General features: G+C 37.2%; 1 protein-coding gene across 1 annotated transcript in view; it reads left to right on the top strand.

Moving 5' to 3' along the window:
- The window catches only part of ctnna2 (catenin (cadherin-associated protein), alpha 2), a 355,646-nt gene that overhangs the window by 263,312 nt on the left and 69,500 nt on the right, over positions 1–22,834 (top strand). Inside the window, exon 8 of the mRNA XM_052602746.1 lies at positions 14,224–14,304. Within this exon, the coding sequence (XP_052458706.1) occupies positions 14,224–14,304 (81 nt within the window). The remainder of the gene's footprint in view (positions 1–14,223; positions 14,305–22,834) is intronic.

Below are 22,834 nucleotides of genomic sequence, written 5' to 3'. Positions count from 1 at the left end.
CTCAAAAATATATCACCGCCCTTGAATAGTGATTTAAAACTACTAACTTGATTCGTTGTCCACTCGCTTGAAGGGGTGAAACGGAATGTAGTTGATCGTTTGCACTTGTTTCTAAATCTTGCCAATTCAAGCGTTTTAAACAATGTGCGCGCATTCAGACATTCTGAATGAACACATACACACAACATTATCTCAAAATAATTGTCTCTGCAAGTATTCTCATAAACACAGTCGCCTTCTGCTCAGAGAAATTTGCTGTACCAGATAAATTTGTCTTTCTCTCGCTCTGTAAATTAGACGATGTGAAAGGGGGTGTGTTTCAAGATATGCAATGGAGTATACCAAACTTAACAGGGAGGGAGGGTTAAAGACTCACATGCAAACAAAACACACTCCTTGTCGGACGTGGCCACACGATCGACTCACTCATCTATTTGTGTAGATACGTATATATATATTTGTGTACCGTGTGGGCCGGCCCACATTGGCCAGCGGCCCACCGGGAAAAGTCCACTGGTGCTTCAGATGGCCAGTCCACCCCTGATTAAAAGCACAACAAAACAGAAGTGAAAAATCATCCATCTACAAAAGAAAAACTTTCCAACAATCTTTCCATTTCTTCAAGTCTTCTCAGAATGCCGAGTGCACATCCTTTTGAGCGTAATGGATGAAACATGCTTGTAATGTCTAATTCCCATTTCCAGAGTCTCCCCGGAACAACTCGACTGTAATATTCAGCTCTTCAAAAACTTCTACTCCCATATAGATGAAATATGAAAGACTCATATATGAAATGCTTTTTTTTTCTATTTTAGTCAGCACATCTTTTTGAGGTACAAGGACTTGTTTTCATTCAGAGATATCTTAAGCAATGAGTGAGCATTTTCAAGGTTTTGTGCAGAACAAAACAGAACCATGAGACCTCTATTAAAACCTTATGTACAGTGTCAAAAGTGTCTGCTTTGTGCTAGTGTTCAGAGGCAGATGTCATGGCTCTTCATTTGCTAAGATGGTTTGCTTTTTTGTCCTTTTTATCTTTCTTTCCAAATGTCTTTGTTATCCCTGCTTTGAACCGGTACCTTACTTCTTTGCAGATGCTAATTTAGTTTTCAGTTAAACCATTGTTTTGGAAACAATATATGAGTTTGTCTTACTTTTAATAAAACCTAGAACATTTTGCTGGTACCCACAAATTCCCTTTGATGCCCCCTTCCTGTTCTTTAAAATGTTTGTCAGCTGATCTTTACTGTTAGTGAATATTAATGTCATGTATAGATCCATAAATCTTTCGCCACCAGATTAATGAACCTAGATGAAGATCTGTAAATCCAAAAATCATGCTTTACATTTTTGATAAAGATTGGTGTTCCAATCCAGAGTAGCATTGTTCAGTGAGTTTCCGGCAATCAGAACATTAGTGGCACACAGCAATCCTCCTTCCTCCTCCCTCTTTTCTGTACTATGAGTTTGATCTGAGTGTTCCTCCATTGCAGACTGCAATCCAGTTCTGTCTGGCGTCTTGGTGGGTGTCATCTATCACTAAAGCAAGTGTGATTTACACCATTGTGCTGACACAGGTTCATGAGATACGAGCATGAACTTGCCACAGCTGCAGTGTAATGGCACTCTCACCTCCGCTTGCCAGTGAGAGACACTAGTAATATAACAGTAAATACATTGTTTGTTTTGTGTACCTCTGTAAGCACAGCTCAAACTATTTAGTTGAACTCCATTACACTTACAGGACCAAATACAACATCAGTAGAATATATACATAAAGAATGTTTAGCTGTATATTAAAATTGGACATTAATTGAAAAAAATGCTTTAGTAAAATGTTTTATGGGGAGATAACTAGCATATCTGACGTTATACTTGTAAACGAATATGTTTATTTCACCAGTGTTGCAACAGAAATGCATGAGAACAGAAACTGCATTTCCCATTGCTACTCCATGTAAAATTTTGAAGCATACATACAGTACATCAACAGCAATAATAATAAAATAGTATTATATTACTATTACTATTAGTCAGTTACTCCCAACACTGTCAAGAACAGAAGACTCTATGCAATGTGCGTTATTGTTTGTGGAAGAAAAGAAAAAGGAATAGACAAGAAATGAAGTTAGTGAGAGGAGAAAAAAGGTGAGCCGCAAGCTTTAAACTAATAGAAGGAGCCTGTCTGATTTGTCTGATGCGGTGGCAGGAATTGATATTTCCCGCAAGCCTCAGGGGCTTGAGTGGAAATTCCTCCTCTGAGCCGCATCGTTCCCACTCCATCACCCTGATCTATAACTCAGAAGGAAAAATGAAATGAGAGAGTAAGCGTCAGGGGAGAATGAACTGATGAAATGGGATTATGTTCCTGTATTAAGAGCAACTCCTTAAAGGGATGCAGCGGCTCCCCTTGAGTCCCAGCATTGGAGTCGGGCCTGTGTGTGTATAAATGCAAGGCTGCATTCAGCATCTCAGTGCTGGACCTGAACCTGCCAGACATGAGAGACGTGAAAATGTGTGGATAGTGAAGCCAGAGGAGTTAAGACTGTGTATGGGCATAAGAACGTGTGTAAGATGAAAACTGAATCTCGATTCATAGACTTCTACCAAGTACAAAAAGTGTATGTTGATGTTGGTAGTGAACTATATAATTCCTACTGTAGCAAATTACCTGTTTCCCCATTATTTTCAATTATGTCTAGTCATTTTTAATTATTGGATAAATCCTATTTATATATTTGAATTATGTGGAAGATATTTTTATGTTTTTTTTCAAATAGGCTTTCTTTTTCTTGTTCTCACTAAGGCTCCATTTATTTGATAAAAAAGACTGTAAAAGCAGTAATAATCTGGCCACTTTATTAGGTACACCTGTCCAATTGCTTGGTAACACAAATAGCTAATCAGCCAATCACATGGCAGCAACTCGATGCATTTAGGCATTTAGTGTTTGAAGTTTAAACTGAGCATCAGAATGGGGAAGAAAGGGGATTTAAGTAGCTTTAAACTTAAAAAATAGAAGATTGTAAAAACGTTGCCTGTCTGATGAGTCTCAAATTCTGCTGTGACATTCAGAGGATAGGTCAGAATTTGGTGTAAAGAACATTAAAGCATGCATCCATCCTGTCTTGTCTCAATGGTTCAGGCAGGTGGTGTAATGGTGTGGGGGATAGTTTCTTGGCACACTTTGGGCCCTTTAATACCAATTGAGCATCGTTTAAACGCAACAGCCTACCTGAGTATTGTTGCTGACCATGTCCGTCTCTTTATGACAATAGTGTACCCAATGGTGGCCAGTGATATAATTAAGTATATATAATTAAAATTGTTTTACTATATATATATATATATATATATATATATATATATATATATATATATATATATATATATATATATATATTGCAAACCAATTTTTAATTGCTTGTAAATATATAATCCATTAAAATGAAATAGAGTGCTTCAACAATACACAGCTAGAAAAGAAAAGAGGAATTGTTGCCTAGTTTCTCTCAATGAGTTGCTTGTGTCACTAACCTGGTTCTTCGAGCCCTCTGTTCCAAAAATAGTCTCCTGTTGTTTCTGACAAAATAGTTATTTTCAGGCCTTCCACCACAACCTCCAAACAGAGCAGCTTTCCCATACTACTTATTTTTTCCCTCTTAACCTTTCTCATTCATTAGTGTAGGTCTTTGTTTCCCTGTAAACTCATTCTCATTGACCTCCCTCACTTTCTTTCTCTCTCTCTAAATTTCCTAAGCATCCACTTGCCATTCAGTTCATGTTTGCTCAGACTGCATGGCTGCTATGTGCTTAGCTCTGCAGCAGGAATAGACAATCAGTTTTGTGTTGGCCTAATAACTCTTCCTTCTCCGGCCTCAGATCTCGTAGCGCAGTCCCTCCCTGCCTCCATGCATCAACTCATGTCTATTTTTAAACGTCTGCATTACACCACATTATGATCCCCGGTAAGTCTCCTGTATTTTCAGGGGACCATCAAAAATGAACACATCCATCAACCAGTCACATTTAATTTGTTTTGCAAACTCCTAGATGCTCAGGAGACTTCAGCTCAAAAGGACAGTTGTAAATGTATTTTCCAGGTACGCTGTCCTCTCGTATTTCTTGTACAGTCATATTGGAATGACACTATAGTTTTTTGATCTATTATGAAAGCAGTGATCTATTTCTGATAAACATAATTTGGTTGCACTTTATTTTACAGTACGTGTACTAACATGCACTTATAGTGTACTTACAGTGTATTTATCTAAGAAAGTTCTGGTAACACAAGGTAACTACATGGGGTAGGGTTAGGTTTAGGGGTAGGTTCAGGGTTAGTACATAGTTATTACATAGTTATTGTAATTACTATAATAAGTACATAGTATGTACATGAGGAACAGGACTGTAAAATAAAGTGCTACCCATAATTTGTCGGATAGATGCCGACTCCACTGCTTTTGTTTGAACATGAGCACAAAACTTTAAACTTTTTTCAACCAAAGCTGCATTTATTTGATAAAAATACAGTAAAACAGTATTATTGTGAAATGGTATTACAATATAATTTACGTAATTTCAAAAGGTGTAAAAGCTGAATTTTCAGCATCCGTTATCCTAGTCTTCAGTCACATGAACCTTAAGAAATCATTCTAATATGCTGATCTGCACAAGATTTTTTGTAACATTACAGTAAAAAAAAATGTTTACTGTCAGTTTTTTTTTATCATTTTTGAAATCAATTGTTAATTTAAAAAAAAAAATAGAAAAAAAGTTATGTACTAATTTTACAAAGATTTTTCCAAACTAACTTATGTCTAAATCAGCATATGTAGTGATTGACATAACAAAATATTGACATAACTGCTCCTTCAAATGGAGCCAAGAGTTGAACTATCTTGAAGAAACCCAAAGGAAACATTTATCGCTCATTAATTGATCTTCCTAAGCTCAGGAAACTTAGATGAGATTCTCATTCATCGCACATTTTAATATCAACAACATTTCAGAGGTTTATTCTAAAATTCCTTAGGATAAATTGAAGTAGACACAAATGAGACTTGAGAAATTGTGGAAAAAAGTTAATACTGACAATGTGGTGTAAGAAACAGAATATATCTTCATTATTTTATTGCAATCTCTGTCCAGACTCCATTATAGGGATATTTTATTGCTCAGTTTGTTCTTTCTAAATTTAGGAGACTAAATTGTGATTCTCATGCATTTCTTATTTTAGTATCAACAGTGTCTCTGATGTTTCTCCTAAAATTCCTTACACAACTGAGACATGAGAAATATCTGAGAGAAAGCAGTCCAAAATGAGAAAGGAGTCCTCTTTATTGTCTAGCTGTAATCTCTATACTATTTAAAATGTATCTTCAATGTCCAGCACTCTATATAGAGCACATTTTCTAAGACTTGTATATGTGCAGGATGTTTAGTATCAGATCAATACTTTCTTTTTAACAAATGTAAAACTAGTGTATATGGCAGGTTAAACGGGGGTGCTAGAGAGTGCTCAAAATAAATCAATAACACCCTCAGTTAAAGCTGTAATAATAGCATTTCATTGCACATTTAGCAAACTATCCAGTGCATTATAGTTTGCGGTCTGGATATCGGTTTCTATTCAATGTGTTTGTGCAGCGTAGAGCAATACAGTCACAGATATATCTGTTGATTTCTTGAACACAACAGACAGTCAGAGGCTTTTAAGTTAGAATCCACTCACTGCTCAAGTTTTTGGTTTTCAGATTTTGTGTTCACCACGAAGCATCTCATTACAAAAAAAAAAAAAAGTGTAGAGACGATGTAAATTAGAGATTCATTTTGCAGCACTTAGAACTTCACTGATAATAATAATGTAATGATAGAGAGAGAGAGCACCCTCAGTGATTTGATTTAGTAGTCGGGTCTGCTAGTGTACCAGTGTTTATTGTTTTTTTTTGTTTTTTTTAGCATTACAAGGTTTGTCTTGTACAGCCAATTTTTTGCATGCATGTAAATATGTAATGCTGTCCTCTGTTAAATTACTGTGCAATAAAACACTGTCTGCACAAACCAAATTCTACCACAAATTAAACCACAATGCTTGTATTGATTGTGATTGAAATGGTGTAGATGAATGACATTGAAGCTAACCTGAGGGGAGAAAAAAATAAAATAAAACGTTCTCTTTAACATCCCAAAAATAACTCGTTTTTTTCCTTAGCTAGAGACACTGGATCTCTCACATCTGTATCCTCAGAAGTTTTTAAGAGATCTCAATAACATCACAAACTGAGCTCAGGTTTCTCTCAAGCTAAAGACTCTGGGGGTCCAATATTTGTCTTTTTAGAAATTTGTAAAATATCTCAACTTTACAAAGCGTGCACCACCTGTACTCAAAAGGCTCTAAATGGGGGGAGGGGGCTTGTGATTCAGAGTTTAAGCTCATATTAAGAGAGAAATCATGCAGAAATAAGGATAATTAAAGACTAATTAGATTATTAATGCATATTATATGGTAGAAATCATTGTGTTCGTTTTGAGACATATGACATTTGCACACTTTGTAAAGTTGTTGAGAGAAAAATGACTTTAGTGTATGAGGGAAATCTGAGCACAGTGTGTGATGTTACTGAGATCTTGTTTGAAACACTGGAAGAGACAAATATGAGACCACCAGAATCTTTAGTTTGGGAGAAAAATCTGAGCACAGTCTGATGATGATGAAGTGTCTTCTAAAACTTTAAAGGAGACAAATGTGAGAAGCAGGAGACTCAAGAAAAAATTTACATTCGATCTTAAAGTAAACTCATTTCTGTCAAAAAAAGAGATGTTAAAGAGATCTCACTTTGATTTTCTTTCCTCTTCTCTTCAGCTGGAGTGATTACGGGAAGAATTCACAGTGTGATTTGTCTTATAAACCCACACACACTCTGCACAGTTGTCCCTTACCCACTCACCCTCATCAAGTCTGAGCTGGTGTATAATTACACCTAAATACCCTTATTAAAATCATCTTTTCATCTCAGGACTCTAGCTCACTCACTGGGCAACTCGCTCTTATGAAATCAGTGATTACTTCTGATAAAACCCACCAGACAATGGAGTTGTGCTTTGCCTCCTGAAACAGCCTGTGTGACAGCAATGCTTTTCGACGCAGAAGGGTGAAACGATCGTCACCTCCCTCGATTCTGTTCTCAATCTTGTAATCACAATATTCTCACTATTCTGGACCTCACGGCAGTGCTTAACATGGTCCCATCAAATCAGCACTTCCTGTGAATTACAGCTCTGCAGCTGAACAGATCTTAATTATGATCTGACTTCCTATTATGTAGAGTAAACTTAACAAATTGTTCTCTCTCTCTCTCTCTCTCTCTCTCTCTCTCTCTCTCTCTCTCAATTTCCCCCTTTTGCTTTTGCTTTTTATTTTTGGTGTTTGAGTGGTTGATTCAAATGGCCTGCCATAAGAATCTTGATGTTGGTTAGTGCTTGTGTCTCAAATTTAACAAGAGGCACTTTCATCTGACAGTAAAATGAAGAAGAAAAAGAAGCAGAAGAAGAAAAACTGTTGAAGTTGTGTCAAAACAAATCTGGATGTTTCTGTGTTTTTTAGAGGAATGAAACCTTCATGATTCTGTTCTCCAGAATGATCTGAGATGTTCCAAATAACATCTTGTGCTTCAATAAAAGCATGACAGTCTTGTACAAATTAGGTCACATAATCAATGTCTCAAATTTGATTTGATTAGGGACTTGTTCATTGATTAGAGTTATTCATTGGTTCACTCACAACTTGGAATTGCATTTTATCTTGTAAGACTTACATGAGTTTAATTGTAGAAAGAAAAAATAAATGTATTTTTGAGTCAGATAAGTTTTGCACTGTTGAGGTGCTCTCAGGGGCAGGATATGAAATAGCCAGTTGGGATTTACATTACACTCATTGCATTAAATTCAGAATTTTGTTCATTCAGATTCTTCTTAAGTCAGAACAGCAACAAAAATGGCTTGCTATTTGATTTTGTGTTTCCTAATGAAAAAAAAGAAAAAAAGAAATTGGGGTCACATCTTTAAGGTCACATCACAGCCTTTAAAAAGGCATTCTAGAGAGTATTCCACTAGACAAATGGTTCTGTATGCCTGTAAGTCTTGTTAGATATATACCACAACATTCAAATTGTCAGCTACACTTGCATATACAAGGCTTTAAAGCTGATGGACATGGACTGAAAGCTAAACTTTGACTTGGTTCCATGAGTTTGTTAAGGTTCATATGTCAGCTGCAGAGCACATTGGCCACCAGCAGCCAAGAAAGTGTAACTGAAGTGCTCTCTGTAATAAGATACCATACTAGTAGAATGCTACAAGGCTTGCGTGCCAGTATTTTCATGAGCTTTCGGTCTCCATTGGGTGCATACTGCTCCTGTCCAATTAACATTTGACTAAGGGCTATCTGTTTGTTAATATTACATCTTCAAGCTAAAACTATGCAGAAAGGGTATGGTTGCTGCTAAAAAATAATTACTTTTGACAGTTGGATAGACATCAGGTCATCAGGTAATATAAATTTGAATTGTTAATAGATTTTTGCATTTGTGTACTTACAGTACACCCCCGCTGCACAGGTTTTAAAGAAGCCGATTGCTTTACTTGGGTCTGACGCCCAGCTAAACCTTCCCTCCTAGTGATAGGTAAATGACACATTAGCATTTGGCTGTGAAAGCAATAGGGGGTTGAGTAACGATGCTGCAGCGTCTTGGGCTGGACTCTGCAGACGTCAGCAGCCTGCATCTAAAACTCTCTTTTGGCACTGGATCGAAGTTAACAGAAATTTGAATCTGAAATTAAATCCTGAAATGTATGTTTAAACAAAAATAATAAAAGGCATGTTTCACAAAAATCACTTACTCACCCTGATGTTGATCCTAAGCTGAATGAGATGTTTTCTTCTGCAAAACACAAAAGAAGATACTGTATTTTAAAGAATGTTTCAGCTGTGTTTGTCCGAACACAGTGCAAGTCAATGGGGTCTAAAACAACATTGTATAGAATATATCAATGAATCAATCAATGCTTTATCAGAATAATAATACATCCTGAAATGTAAGTTTAAACAATAATAATAATAATAATAATAATAATAATAATAATCAGCTAATCAGGTCCAGTTAGCTGTTCCTCTGCTATGTTTATATTTGCAGTCTTTCCAAGGTATCGTGTTACAGAGGAGCCCAACTGTGATTTTTGTATTTACACAGTATGAAATGCACTTGCTTCTGAGATGCCTTGGGCCAGGTGAGGGGTAGATTGGATGCAAGCTTTTTACATTTTGAGAAGGAAAATCTATAAGGCATCACAAACTTGACTGAAATGGATATGAAAATCTGGGTATACTTTTCCATTCTAAATATATGCTACCTTGTTCTTTAACTATTATAAATTTATTGAACAGAATAATTTTATTGATTTTGGAGTAGACAGTGTACAGTAAATGTCAGTCAAACAGTATACAGTCAAATATCAAAGATTCAGAGTGAAACTATTCAAGACATTGATGGCTTTTCAAACTCAGTTTCTGTAGACTCTGATCTGATGCTGTCGTCTCAGTTTCATCTCCATCTCATTCTCCAAAGTAAATACAGTGTAAGGGGCATTTATGGGAAGAATATCTGTGCAAACCAGTGGCAGTTAAACTTTATGTACAGCGGCATCTGAAAGTCTGAGAAAATGGATTTGAGACTGTTGTATCTTCATTCTCCTTGTCTTTCCTTCATCCAGTAAAATGTTTTGAGAGTTCTGTGAAGAGTATATGTATATATGTTCTCAGTGAGTCCTCTCTGTGGCCGTATGTGTGTGTTGATATAATATATACATTATAATGCATGTGTGTGTGTGTGTGTCTTTTATTGTTATGTATAGGGCCGGTTTGCAGCGAATAAATGGTTACTTGAGTCTTAAATGCACTGCTTTAGTGATTGTTATTGACCATATCAGTTTATTCCCTGAAGTAGGGGTCACTTTGTCTCCTTCATATCTATCTAATGTTCCTCACTGTTCTCTTACAGAAGACCGTTGCAATATGGTCTTTAATACTATTTAAATTGGCATTTAAGTAATGTGGTGTTGGTAGCTGCATTCAGTGTGGAGGATGGTCTTCAAAACATTCTTCTGGGGCATCCTTGTCTCCTGCGCTTGATTGAAGCAATCTGTGCCCTTAATGTGAAATAATACTATTTATAACTGGAGCGTGAAGAACATATATGAAGTGACAGGATATTTTACCCTTAATGTCCAAACAGGGAGCAATATTAATGTTATGTAATGTGGACAAATGATATTGTTACGCAGTTGCACACTTAAACATATCGTGGTAATAAGCAGCTGTAACCTGTTTTGGAAAAGTTTTGTCTGTCGTCGTCTGTGTAAGCCAACAAATAATCATAACGCTCCTTGCAAGCTTCAGACACAGCTGTGTGTCTTAACACTGAATAATAATAGATCTTATGTAAAGCCAATGTTTGTATCTACATTAACTCCAGGTGCAGGAAATTCACATCTGAAAATTTATCAAAGTGGAGTTGGAAACGTCATTTGGAGTTCCTCGTGTACATCTCAAACTCTGACAGGAAGCACAGGAGTGAGAATTCTTGTAAAAACTTGGAAACAATTCTGAAACTTGTGTGTTTTTCCCTTGTACCTGTCCATGTCATCATTTCCATGAGAAACTTCAAAGAGGGGAAATCTGTTGAGTTGCCTCTGGGTGCTTCTGTTTCCTTCAGATTTCAGCCGAAAGACGCACATTTCATGATAGTCTGTAACAGCTTTGTTGTGGCCTTACCGCGGACAAAGTATGGATAGCTAAAACTTGGCATTCTTTCAATTCACGAGCTGGAATTTGAATAAATTAGTCACACCTTACATGATGTTGAATTGAATTCTGAATTAATATGGCAGGAAGAGGAATTCAGTGAATTAAAATTCACAGAAATTAAGCAGTAAAACAACAGAGGAATATACATTTTGTGACACAAATGTGATTATTTAGATTATTCTCTTCATACTAATTTACATTCTGTTATTTTTTATTCATCTTTCTTTATATGACATATAAAGATAATTTTTTTATTTTCTTTTTCAGGCTTTTTGCTACCGAATTCATGCTTTAGGAGAACTTTCTCTTGTAACTACGCAACACCTGCCGTTTTCCTGACTATTAATGTTGTGCCATCTGTTGCAAATCCAGTCAATGCTTTCAAAAGTTTTTATTTATTTATTTATTTATTTTATTCCGAAGGCCATATCTGTGAGACACCCTTGCATTAGAGTCCCATACAGATGATTGGCCGGTCATGGTGCACTAGTAGAACAAAGGGAAATGTCTTTAGATTGTGTCTTGTTCTCTTGGGTTTGCTGATTCTGAATTCCATGGAGATTTGCTGGCCTCTTCATCCAGTTTAATTGATTTATTGATTGAACTAGCCACTTTAACATGAGACAGCATTTGCAGTGCCCGTGTATTAATAACATCTAGGCGGAACTGGAGGACGGTTGCTTGGCAACATGATCATTAATTTTGAGCAATCTCATAACACTCAGGCTAAATACAACTGTTTCTGCTGTTTCAACTGTTGCCTCTGATTTGCAATTCTCTGCTCAGATGCCTCTCTTTCAGACAGCACTGATGAAAGATTTCATGTCGGTACAATGAAGGAAAAAGGAATTAATTTGTTAATAAATTCAATCAATCTGATTTTTGAATCAGATGTCCATGCTGAAACATCTGTTGAATTAGCTCTCTTTTACTCTCACTCTTTCTTCCGGTTTCAGTTTCAAAGCAGTATATAATTATTATTTCACATACAATATTATCAAAGCATCAGTACACACGATATAAGCAGAGGCATTAAAATAAAATAAGCATATTTATATACATATATACATCTCAGTGTATTTGTCTTAAAGCAGTGGCTGGTTTGAGATGCTGTTCACTATGAGTGCCTTGGTTTGAAATTGATGTCTGTTGGACACATGAGAGTTTCTGACAGGGCTGATGTAGGTCCCTGCTCTAAGTTAGAAGACCTCCATGCTGCACTGTGTTAGGAGAGCTTGATTTCAGATATGCTCATAGCTGTCTTTCTCTTTCTCTCTGTCTCTGTCTCTCTTTGCTAAAGGTAGAGGGGGGTTAACGCTTGGCCTCCTAATTGCGCTCCATGGTACCAAAAAATCATTTGCTGCTTTCATGGATACTATTTGAAATGGTGGCTCTGGTAAAGGTTATGATGGCTTCAGTATCCAGTACTTATTCAGAGGGTCATCTTCCAAATGAATGTGGATAGACCAATTAACAGTCTGCTTTGGATATCAATTCACGCCTGGCCAAAAACCTTTGCACATGGATCATTATGCAGCTAAAATAATCTTCATTCAGACTGATTCTGATCTTTTAACATTGTAAAAAAAAAAAAAAAAAAAAACATGATAATGATGGTCAATGTTATAATTATTTATATTATATTCTATATATATATATATATATATATATATATATATATATATATATATATATATATATATATATATATAAAATCTTCATTTAATTGTTTGTTTGACTGTTATTTTCTAGCATTTATTGGAAGAAGCTATTCCACAGGAAAAAAAAAAAGTGAGATTCCAAGCAATTATTTCAATAATTTTGAGAGTGTTCCTAATAAAACACTTTAAATAGATTGCAAATGGCCTCTTAAACATCCCTGCATTGCACCATCATCATGTTCTCACACACTCCACCACTGTATCATTTTCTGGCAAATTCTTGCAGGCATTTAGTTGTTTCAGCCCTGCTGTCCATATTTAATAGGATACTGTTTGTGTTTGTATGGAGCAATAGCCTGCAGTCTCACTGCTGAGAGGGAAAGAGGGAAAGAGAGAGAGAGAGAGAGAGAGATGGGATGTGTGTTGTCATCTACGGTGAGAGTTTTCTCTGACACTGACATAAAGGAGACAGCTGTGAGCTGTCTGGCAGATCCGACCTAAGGGAGATGGCCGCCACCACTGCAAAATCTTTAATTACTCGTTAACAAGTGGAACCATCCTCATTTCAACCCGAGCACATTTTACCAGCTCACTCTGACAGGGGAAAGAGATTCCATTTTTGAGGGCAACAGCCACTGGAACAATAAGACAGGAAGCAAACAGGGGCATTCAGACTATATGTTGCATGACATTCCTGAACTAGCTGGACTTTTCCCTCATGGTATCAAGTCTAGTCCACACTGCAGCTTATTTTGGCTAATAAAAAGCCTATTTTAACAGCAAGAGATGGTCTGACCGAATTATACCTTTTATGTGGAACACTAAGCTTTTTCTAAAATGGATTTTTCTTGAACATAAAACAAAGATTGTCAACCCAAACTAAAACATACAATTTATTTCCCAGACTTAAAAACAAAAGCAAACTACGCAGTTCGGCTGGTTTACTTGCTATATTAAGTGCCTCAAACAATATATTTATTTTTTTCATCGATTTCATTCCACTAACCTTATAGATTCAAGATAAATTCAGTCATTAGTACTTTCTGATCGATCCAGTACCTTTCAGGCGAATTGATAAAACAATAAATAATGGAAACTTTGCTCCTTTATTTCAGAATGTTTCATAAAGCCAGTCAATTGGATTAGTGAAATTGTATATAAGATTAGAATATAAAAAGACTAGATCAGTATGTATATATTTTCAAATTTCTTCATGCTACAGTCTCCTTTCAGCTTCATCATGGAGTCCTCAGTACCCCATGATGTGGCTTTTATACCGCGGTAAAGATTTAATCCCTGATGTTTTAGGGTCTGCCTCTGGCCAGCCGTTTATGTGGAGGTGAGATGTAGCACGGAAGATTCCTTCATGTCAGTCTGTCTCCAAAATCTGCTACTGTGGTCTATAATGCTCTGTCTTTTTATTGTTGGTCATGTCCACACCCTATTGTTGCTTTTTGCAGCACTTGCTTTATTCCATCCCTACTGTGTTTACATTAGAGGCACTAAAAGGCTTCCAGTTTCAAGAGGTTCTTAAAAACCTACGCCAAACCCCACTCAAGGCAGACAACAGCATTTTTGACTAAACCTATCTCTCTTAATTTGTTTGTTACCCTTTTGTGTTTTTTTTTTTCTGCTGTGAGCTTGCAGGACATGAAATGGCAAATTACATTTCTCCACCTTTTTCCCCTTTTATTGCAGACCGGAAGAAAGGAAAAAGGAGACCTGTTAAATTCAGCTATTGACAAGATGACCAAGAAGACCCGTGATCTTCGCAGACAGGTGAGTCAGTCCTCTGACTGCTTTCTCTCTAGAAAAAAAAATAAAATAAATAAATAACAAGACTGACCAATACACTGAAATAAAGTGATATATAATCTCTTGTCATTCAAAATCTTTATTTTATTTATTTATTTATTTTTTTTTACATTGTGAACAACAAAAGGACATAAAGAAGGGATGAGAGGATGGTGATTGTAACTGTCAAGCTCCAAACATCACATAACAGTATCATAAAAGTTGTATATATGACTTGTGCACTATATTGTGATAGCTTTGTGTAAGGAAGAGATTGACATTTAAGTCATTTTTCACTGAAGTTCTTCCGTTTTTCTATGTGAGACCCTCTACACTATACAGCTATTAGAATTTGCACAAGGAAACATAAAAATATTGCCTTTGTATCTGGAGATGGATTCACTCTAAAAAATGCTGGGTTGTTTCAACCCAACTTTGGGTGAAATATGGACTAGCCCAACCATTTTTGCATGAAATGTTTTAAACCAAAAGTTGGGTTAGTCCAAATTTGACCCAAAGTTGGATTGAGATAACCCAGCATTTCTCAGTGTGTTCAAACCTCCAAATAAAAACTGGAACCGCAATGCACACCACTGAACTTTTGTTTTATTTGTAGTCACTGTTCAATAAGATAAGTATTTGAGAACAGTTTAGGCATAAATAGCACCTAACATTTTCCAACTTCTGACTGTTGTGCATGACAGCATCATTCTCCAGTATGTCTCTAACTCAAGAAGCTGAGGTCTACACGCTTGACTTCAGCAATCAGCACAGCTTAAAAGCTTTTTGTTATGCATTTTCGCTCTCCATCACCATGACAATTGAACAAAGTGTCAGATCGGTCAGCACTGATCCAAATTAAAAACAGAACATAGACATAAAACTGCAAGGCATTAGACAGAAGGGCATTCCTGTCAAACTGGCATTCCCATCAGGAGAGTTTTTGCTGTCAACGTAAAAGCATATCAACATTATATTACACTGTTATGCAATACTATTACCTGACATTTGCATCAAGGAAATGAAGTATTCTGTCTGCTCTTTGGATTAAAGAACAAAGCTAGGTAAATATTTCACTGGTTAAGAGAAACATAGGCACTCCTGTCAGCGCAGTTAGGACAAGATTTTCGATCAATAGCATCATAAATGTTACTCTGTTCCTCACACAATGTTGCTGTATTACTTTAGAAGACTTGGCATACTTTCCTGACACTTTTATGGTGCTTTTTGTCATTCTGGAGTTTGACAGCACCCACACCCATTTACTACTTTTATTATAAGGAAAAGAGCAGGTAGTATATTGTTTACCAAAAAAATAAATGAAAAAATCTTTTGTGTTCCTTGGAAAAAGAAAGTCATATTCTATGTTTGAAATAGCACGATGGTGAGTAAACGGTGACAGAATTTTCATTTTGGGTGAGCTATTCCTTTCATAAACTCACCATACAACACAGTCAGGTAGAAAAAAAAAAAAATGTCCTCACTTTCTAAGCATCAAGATGTCAACTTTCAGAGCATACAATCACCATAGTCACCCTCTCATTTGTAAGATGTCCTAGAAGATTGTTGTTTTCAACCATTCGAAACTTGTTATTCAAGTTTGAAATTGACTTTTCCCTGTCTGCCTGTTTCCCTGTTACTCATGAAAGGTTTAAGACTGTTTGCATGGGGTATTTTCACACCTGGCTTGTTTGGCAAGTTTTTTTTTCATAACCTGGCACATTTTCATTTAATTTGGTTTGTTTAGGCTTATATGAACACAACAATCTTGTTTTTAGCTGCACCAATACAATCGGTTCAAGATCGTCTGAACAAGCCAAAGTCCCTTACAAGGAAAGTCTGTTCACTCAGTGTCCGTATTTGCAATGTCTCCGGGCATCCATGACCAAGTCCTATCTAAATGAATGGGAGAATCCTGAAATTTCAAAAACTCCTGGGCAAACTCATAATTGAATTGCATATATCAAATCAGCAACAAATCTGAAATTGTCTGCCGCATAAATGTTGTTCCCTATGCTAAAAAATCATTAAAAAGGCTTATTTTTTCAGGCTAAACTAACCAATGAGTGAGTCTCAGGTTTTTATGGGAACCAGAGCTTCTAACGACTACTGCAGTGACGCAATGACTTTTCCAAAAAGCGATTGACTCTCTCACTTATAAGGGGGCATATTGCACGTTGCAGTGCCTCTCAGTCATAAGTTATAGGAGTGAAACATATTTGTATATCTATAGTCTTTTGAAAAAAAGCTGGTCTCTGCCCAATTAAGAATCAACTCTGCAGAAGTTCAGTTGTGGTGAGAAGGCCCAACAGTGAACCAAGAAGATAATGCCAGATTGCAACAATTTAAGTCCCTGCTTCCCAACAAAGCATATAATCTAAGGGTCTGAAAATGCACTTTGTCAGATGGCGTTCTGTGTTGATTGGCTCAAAAAGTGGGGCCATGAGCAAGTGTTGCAGATTTTAAATCACACACTTCCGGGTGGTCCTGGGACAGTTAAGATGAATATTAATGCTAACAGATTGCTTTCTCCAGGTATTATAGACCTCCCTGGCCTGCCCCCACTGAGAGAAGACCCTCTTTACCCCACATCACAGTAAATCCACAGAGAGAGCAACTAATGTGGAATGGATGTTCGTTTTGAGCAGCCTGCTTTAATTACACTCTTGGAGTTCAGGAGAGTGTTAGTGGGTGTATAAATCAGTCGGCGCAGAGGTTAAGAAGCGGTACACACACACACACACACACACACACATACAGCTGGAGTTAGCACATGAACATTCACCATTTACCCTCCCCCCGGTTTGTACAGTCTTTAATAATTGGAAAACATCTTTTAAAATCTTCCCACTCCCACCCCCTTCACCAAGACTGTAAATTCGAAGAGCGCATTTTCAGACTCAGCAGTCGTACATCACCTCCCTCATTTCTGCTCCTCTACGCTCCTTTCCACATCGCTGAACCCAACGCCCGTTGCAGTCCCACATCTTCTGTCACCCGCTTCGCTGGACCAATATTTGGAAAGCTGTAAACTTTCCCTGACACATGTATTGTAGTTACGTGTCGGCTGAGGGAACCAGCTGTATACAGATTTACCAGGCCAAGCATTTTTAATCCTCTTAAGACATTTATTTTATTATCTATCATGGTCTGGGGCGGGGGGCAAGATGTTTCCCTCACGGACACGTGGAGATTTTATGGTACAGCAAAGTGGTTTAAAGTAAATGAAAAGTGTTTGATAGCCCTGATTTACCCTAGTTTCCTCCACTCCAGTGTCATTTCCCAGTAATTGTGGCTGATCACTTCCTGTTTCCACTGCTGGTGAGCTCCATATGCTCTTGCATCTGATAAACCACCTCTCACCTTTACAACATGTTGCTAGAATCTCATCACAAAACAAATAACATTTTAATTACTTTAATGGGGTTTAAGATACCCAGAAAAAAAACCTGCCAAGGGATCAAGGAGGATTCCAAGCGAGTTGCAGACCAAGCTGTTGATGTTTTTGATGTTAAATCCTTGCGCATATGGTGGATATTCTCATTATGTATTTTAATTTCAGACAGTGATCTGTGAGCAGCACTCACATGCTGTGATTGTTCTGTTGTTTACTGACCTTACAGAACATCTGCCAGTTTTTTATTACAGCAAAACAGCCCAAGAAAGCCTAAAAATGAATTACTAATAGTTTTTATTAGTAGATTGCAGGAAAATGGTGCACTGAGCCAATAGATGTGCTTCCACTGTCCAGCTTAAACCGGGCGTGCTAGTGCGTCCCAGGGCCAGTTGCGTTTTCACTGTCACTTCCGGGGCTTGATTGTGCCTCGTCAGGCTTTCTCGGGGCCAATGGCCAGGGTTTTTCAGCCAAACGTAAACCTTGGGCCAAAGCGGGCCAGCTGGGGCTAGAGGAGTGGTTCTGAACAAAGGCGGAGTTTCTCCCCGTCTGGAGAGCTCAGCGCTACGGATCATTTCAGAAAGATAACAGCTATAACACCAGTATTAAAGACTTTTTAAAATAAAGTGCTCGAAACTAACTTTTAGTCAGCAGCGAGCGTTTGAAATAACGCAATCCGATCTGATGTGGATTATAATCACCATATGGCAGAAATATTTTAAACAATGTAACGCTAAACATGCTACCATGTATCATTTATTCTATAGTAAAACATTGATGCTTTCGAATTTGCATATTTAAGCCTGCAAACAAATGGCCGCTTTTATCGTGTGTGATCCCGCATGTTCCAGTGATTTATTTCTTATTAGTTTTCTGATAACTTCTCTGTCGGTGAAATGATGAGGTTGCGTGACGTTGTTCCTGAGAGGCGTGTAAAGTGCTTGTTTTAGTGACGCGCAATGGAGCTTCAGGCTCGACTGTGGAAACCCTGCGCTATTCTGGCCTCGGTGCTACTGGCCCGAGGCTATTTGCCCCGCCCGGCCCATTTTAAGCCCGGGCTCGCACTGGCCCGATAGTGGAAAATGCGGCTATTGAGGCACTAGTGCAAGGGTTTCCTGGGGTTTACTTGGGGTTAAAGGGATGCACAACTTGCCCATGTAAAACACAATACAACCTGTACGGCACGCTGGGGAACATGTGATATGTGCATACATTTGCATTTATAGATCACGGTAGATGCTGGTAATGGGATGGTTTGTATGAGTGAACACAAGTAAACACAAGTCCTTCTCATGGCTCAGTCACTGGAAATATTAAATGCAAACCCAATGTGATCCACTCAGGGCTTTTCAGGTTCCTCAGTCAAATGAATGGAGGCATCACCATCTCATCAAATCAGTCTCAACGGGGGAACATCTGAGTGTCTGTGGCAGCAAGCTTTGAGTTATTACTGTCTACCTGGAAAGAGAATATACCAACCCGACCAATGCAAAGCAAGCAATAACAGTGAGCCCTGTTCACGATCGCAGACATTGCAGAGGGCGCTGCTAGATGATTTCATAATGCCAACGCTGCTTAATATGTGTTGTATTACATATGCAATGTTTAGATAGATAGATAGATAGATCGATAGATCGATAGATAGATAGATAGATAGATAGATAGATAGATAGATAGATAGATAGATAGATAGATAGATAGATAGATAGATAGATGGAAAGTACCATTCACTATGCTGCTTTTGCATGAATGCATAAGCAGGCCTTTATGCTACACAGGAATGTATAGAATAACTATGCAGCTTTAGCCATCCAGTAAGAGCTCTGATTAATGCATTAGCATCACTATCAGATCCATCAATAGTGCCGCAGAACAGATTATACTAGTTCATATATACAGTAGAGATTAACCTCAAAAGAGTCTTCCATTGCCTTTAGCCTCCTGAGCACTTGTATACCCTTCCGCATTGCACAGAGGACAACTGATGATCCCTACATTCTCTAACCTTTCCCTTTATTATTATTTTTTATTAATGGGATGACGTAGTAGTTCTGGGCTTGTAATCAAAAAGTTCTTAGTTTGAGCACCGCAACAGGCGATCCATGGACTATCACCATTCTGCCCTTTAGCAAGACACTTAGTTGCTCCAAGGGAACTATCGCTGTAATGAGTGTACTTCAAGCACTTTGGATAAAAGCATCTGATTTCCTACTATGGTGGTACCATCGTTCTGTGATGGTACACATTTAGAGAACGCTTTTATCCAAAGTGACTTGCAGCAATTTTATTACAGGGACAGGCTCCCTGGAGCAACCTAGTGTTAGGAGCCTTGCTCAAGGGTACATGGGCGAACTTTTGGCTCATTCCCTAAGGTCCTAGAACCTCTAAATGTGCACTTTCTGCAGAGAAATGAGTTTTAGAGTGGGCAAGGATGCTAAAAAGGGATGGCTTGTGATGTCACTAAAGAAAAGGCAGAGATTACGAATATTAATTATTCTGTGCTGATGTTGAAAGACAGTCTTCACAAATGTTATACTCGCATAACTTGAGTAAACCATTGACATAGGTAAGTATTCTCTTAAGTTGTGTCTGATAGATAGACAAATAGATAGTGATATAGAGAGTAGTGATATACTGCTTCTGAGAAATTAATAGTACAGAGGCCAAAAAAAAAAAAAAAACCTGTTTGAAATCATATCAAGTTTTGAAACTATAACAAATTATAGTCTAAATGAAGTAAACCGAGTTTGGATACATATTTAATATCAGCCAATGGCAATGAGTGCTGAAATTGGCGGGGGTTCTGGTGCTCCTGCATAGGTAAAGCATAAACAAATTGCAGGATAAGGATCACATACTAGCACCAATGTAATCCAAAAATAGCTTTTATTTATTTTTTATTTTTTTGTTAGACCGCTTTTCCTGGTTAGACTGCTTCTTACAAAGTCCATGGGATATGATTGGTGATTTTAATTTTATTGTGTGAATGTTATTATTCGTTTTGAGGTCTGATTTAAAATGTGGTTACATATTCATTTAAATGCAGATTTGTATTATTTTTTTTTTTTTTTAAATAAATGAAAGTGTTTAGTTTTTTTTTTTTTTTAGTTTTTTTTTTTTTTTACACCTGGTTAAATGCATCAATGTGACTATTTTTTTATATATAGATATATCTATATTCACAAATTTACAGATTACACTATTTTTATGCACGACTAGTATTGCTTCAAAAGGATATCTCAAAAGAATATACATACTCATTGACTACAGACATTAAGTGCTCACGTCACGTGACTACTTTATTTTTTCTCTGCTATCTTTTCTACATGAGCAGAAAGAAAGAAAGAAATTGTGTCATGTCACTGTTTGGTTATCCACAGTCACAGGGTGTTTTCTGAGCTAGTGGACCTCCTAGCAGAGTAATTCAGCAGTCACGGGGCCATTCACGGAACTAAACCCAGCATTTGTCAGACCTCTCCCCCAGAGGCACACCTCTCAGATGCCACCGAGTGCTTGAGCTCCTATACAGCTCTGCCACCTCTGAGAACTAGAAAGAGAGAAAAAATAGAGAGTTAAAACAAAATGACAATAACAACATAAACGGAACACAAAGATGAAAAGATATGAGGTACAGCCTTTTAGTTGTTTAGGAAGTAGATGAATAATACTGGAGGTGTGGGAAAATACCGCACAGAACTAATACTCTTAAATATCTGTGCTTATGCAATTAGCAGTCCCCCCACACACATCCCTTTACACCAGTTTGAGCTATGTGTCATCTGTCATCCCATTCCTAATAAATGTGTCTGTCAAGTCCTCCCTTGCAGCTTCTCTGTTGACGGATAGCTTACTCCAGGATGCTCCTCTAGTGAACAACACTTCTCTGAACATATGCTTAAGCAAGCTCTCTTTCTCTTTCAGTTTCTCTCAATAGGGATCCATTTTTTGAAACGCAATCAGAAACAGTTTTGAGTTCCTGCAGTGTATGTGCTTTGACAAAAATATGAAAAGATGACAAAATAATTTGTTATTCGGAAAATACACTGAACTTTTGTATTTTTCTCATTTACAGTGTGTGGGTATGTGTAATTATCGCTATTGGCATATGGCTTGTTTTTCTGACCTCGTGAAAGTCTCAGCATCTGACTGCTGTTCTTACAGCGTCTTGTTACCGCAGCCACTTTGACTTCTTTGGAACTGTTTAACTGACAGCTACTCTTAATCTACATCAAACAAATTCTTTTAGAGACAGGCACACGGAGAGAGGCTCATAAATCTTGCTGCTCTCAAAGTAAAACCGCTTTTTCAAAGTAGAGCTCAGTTTTAACACTTCTAAATCAGTTGTACATTTCCCACATTTATGAAATTCTTGAGGAGAAATTGTTTCAACTTTAAACAATCAGTCTGATGATGTCTGCAGTCTGGAGAGTTCGGGTTCCCTCAGTGCTCTGAACTGTCAGGCTACTACTGTACAGTATATGGCAGCTATTTCTTAAAACCTAAAGGCAATTGCTTGTGTGTAGCATGCACTGTAGTATTCATGCTTCAACATTTTTACATGACATCCTGTGCAATTCCCAGGCACCTACATAAGCATCTTAACACTGACATGTGTATGCAATGAGTTCAGTTTGTCTACCTTTTTTTCTTTTTCTTTCCCTTATTTTTTTTTTTTTTTTTGTGCAGTGTACAATTTGAGCATAACAGGATGCAGTGATTTTTTACTGAGCCTTGTTACAATACCGGCATTGAACCTTTGTGTTGTATTCAGAAGCAGTTCCAGTGAAATGTTTTCAATGGCTGTTTCAAAATCCCTCAACATTTGTTACACTATACCTTCCGAAAGTTTATGGTTGAGAGGATTTATTATTATTATTTTTTATTTTTTATTTTTTTTTATGTTTTTGAAAGAAGTTCTCACACAGGCTTCATTCACTTGATCAAAAATACAGTAAAAAAAGTAATAATGTTAAATATTATTGGTGTTTAAAGTTCAAAAGAACAGTGTTTATTTGGAACTGAAATAATTTGTAACAAATGTGTTAACGGTCAGTATCGATCAGTTTAATGATTCCTGGCTAAATACAATATCTGATTTACAATTATGCACTTGGAAAACAT

Source organism: Carassius gibelio, chromosome A1 (assembly GCF_023724105.1).
Source record: "Carassius gibelio isolate Cgi1373 ecotype wild population from Czech Republic chromosome A1, carGib1.2-hapl.c, whole genome shotgun sequence".
Lineage (NCBI taxonomy): Eukaryota > Metazoa > Chordata > Actinopteri > Cypriniformes > Cyprinidae > Carassius > Carassius gibelio.
Note: the sequence above shows the minus strand (reverse complement) of the source record. Positions and strands in the feature narration are given on the sequence as shown.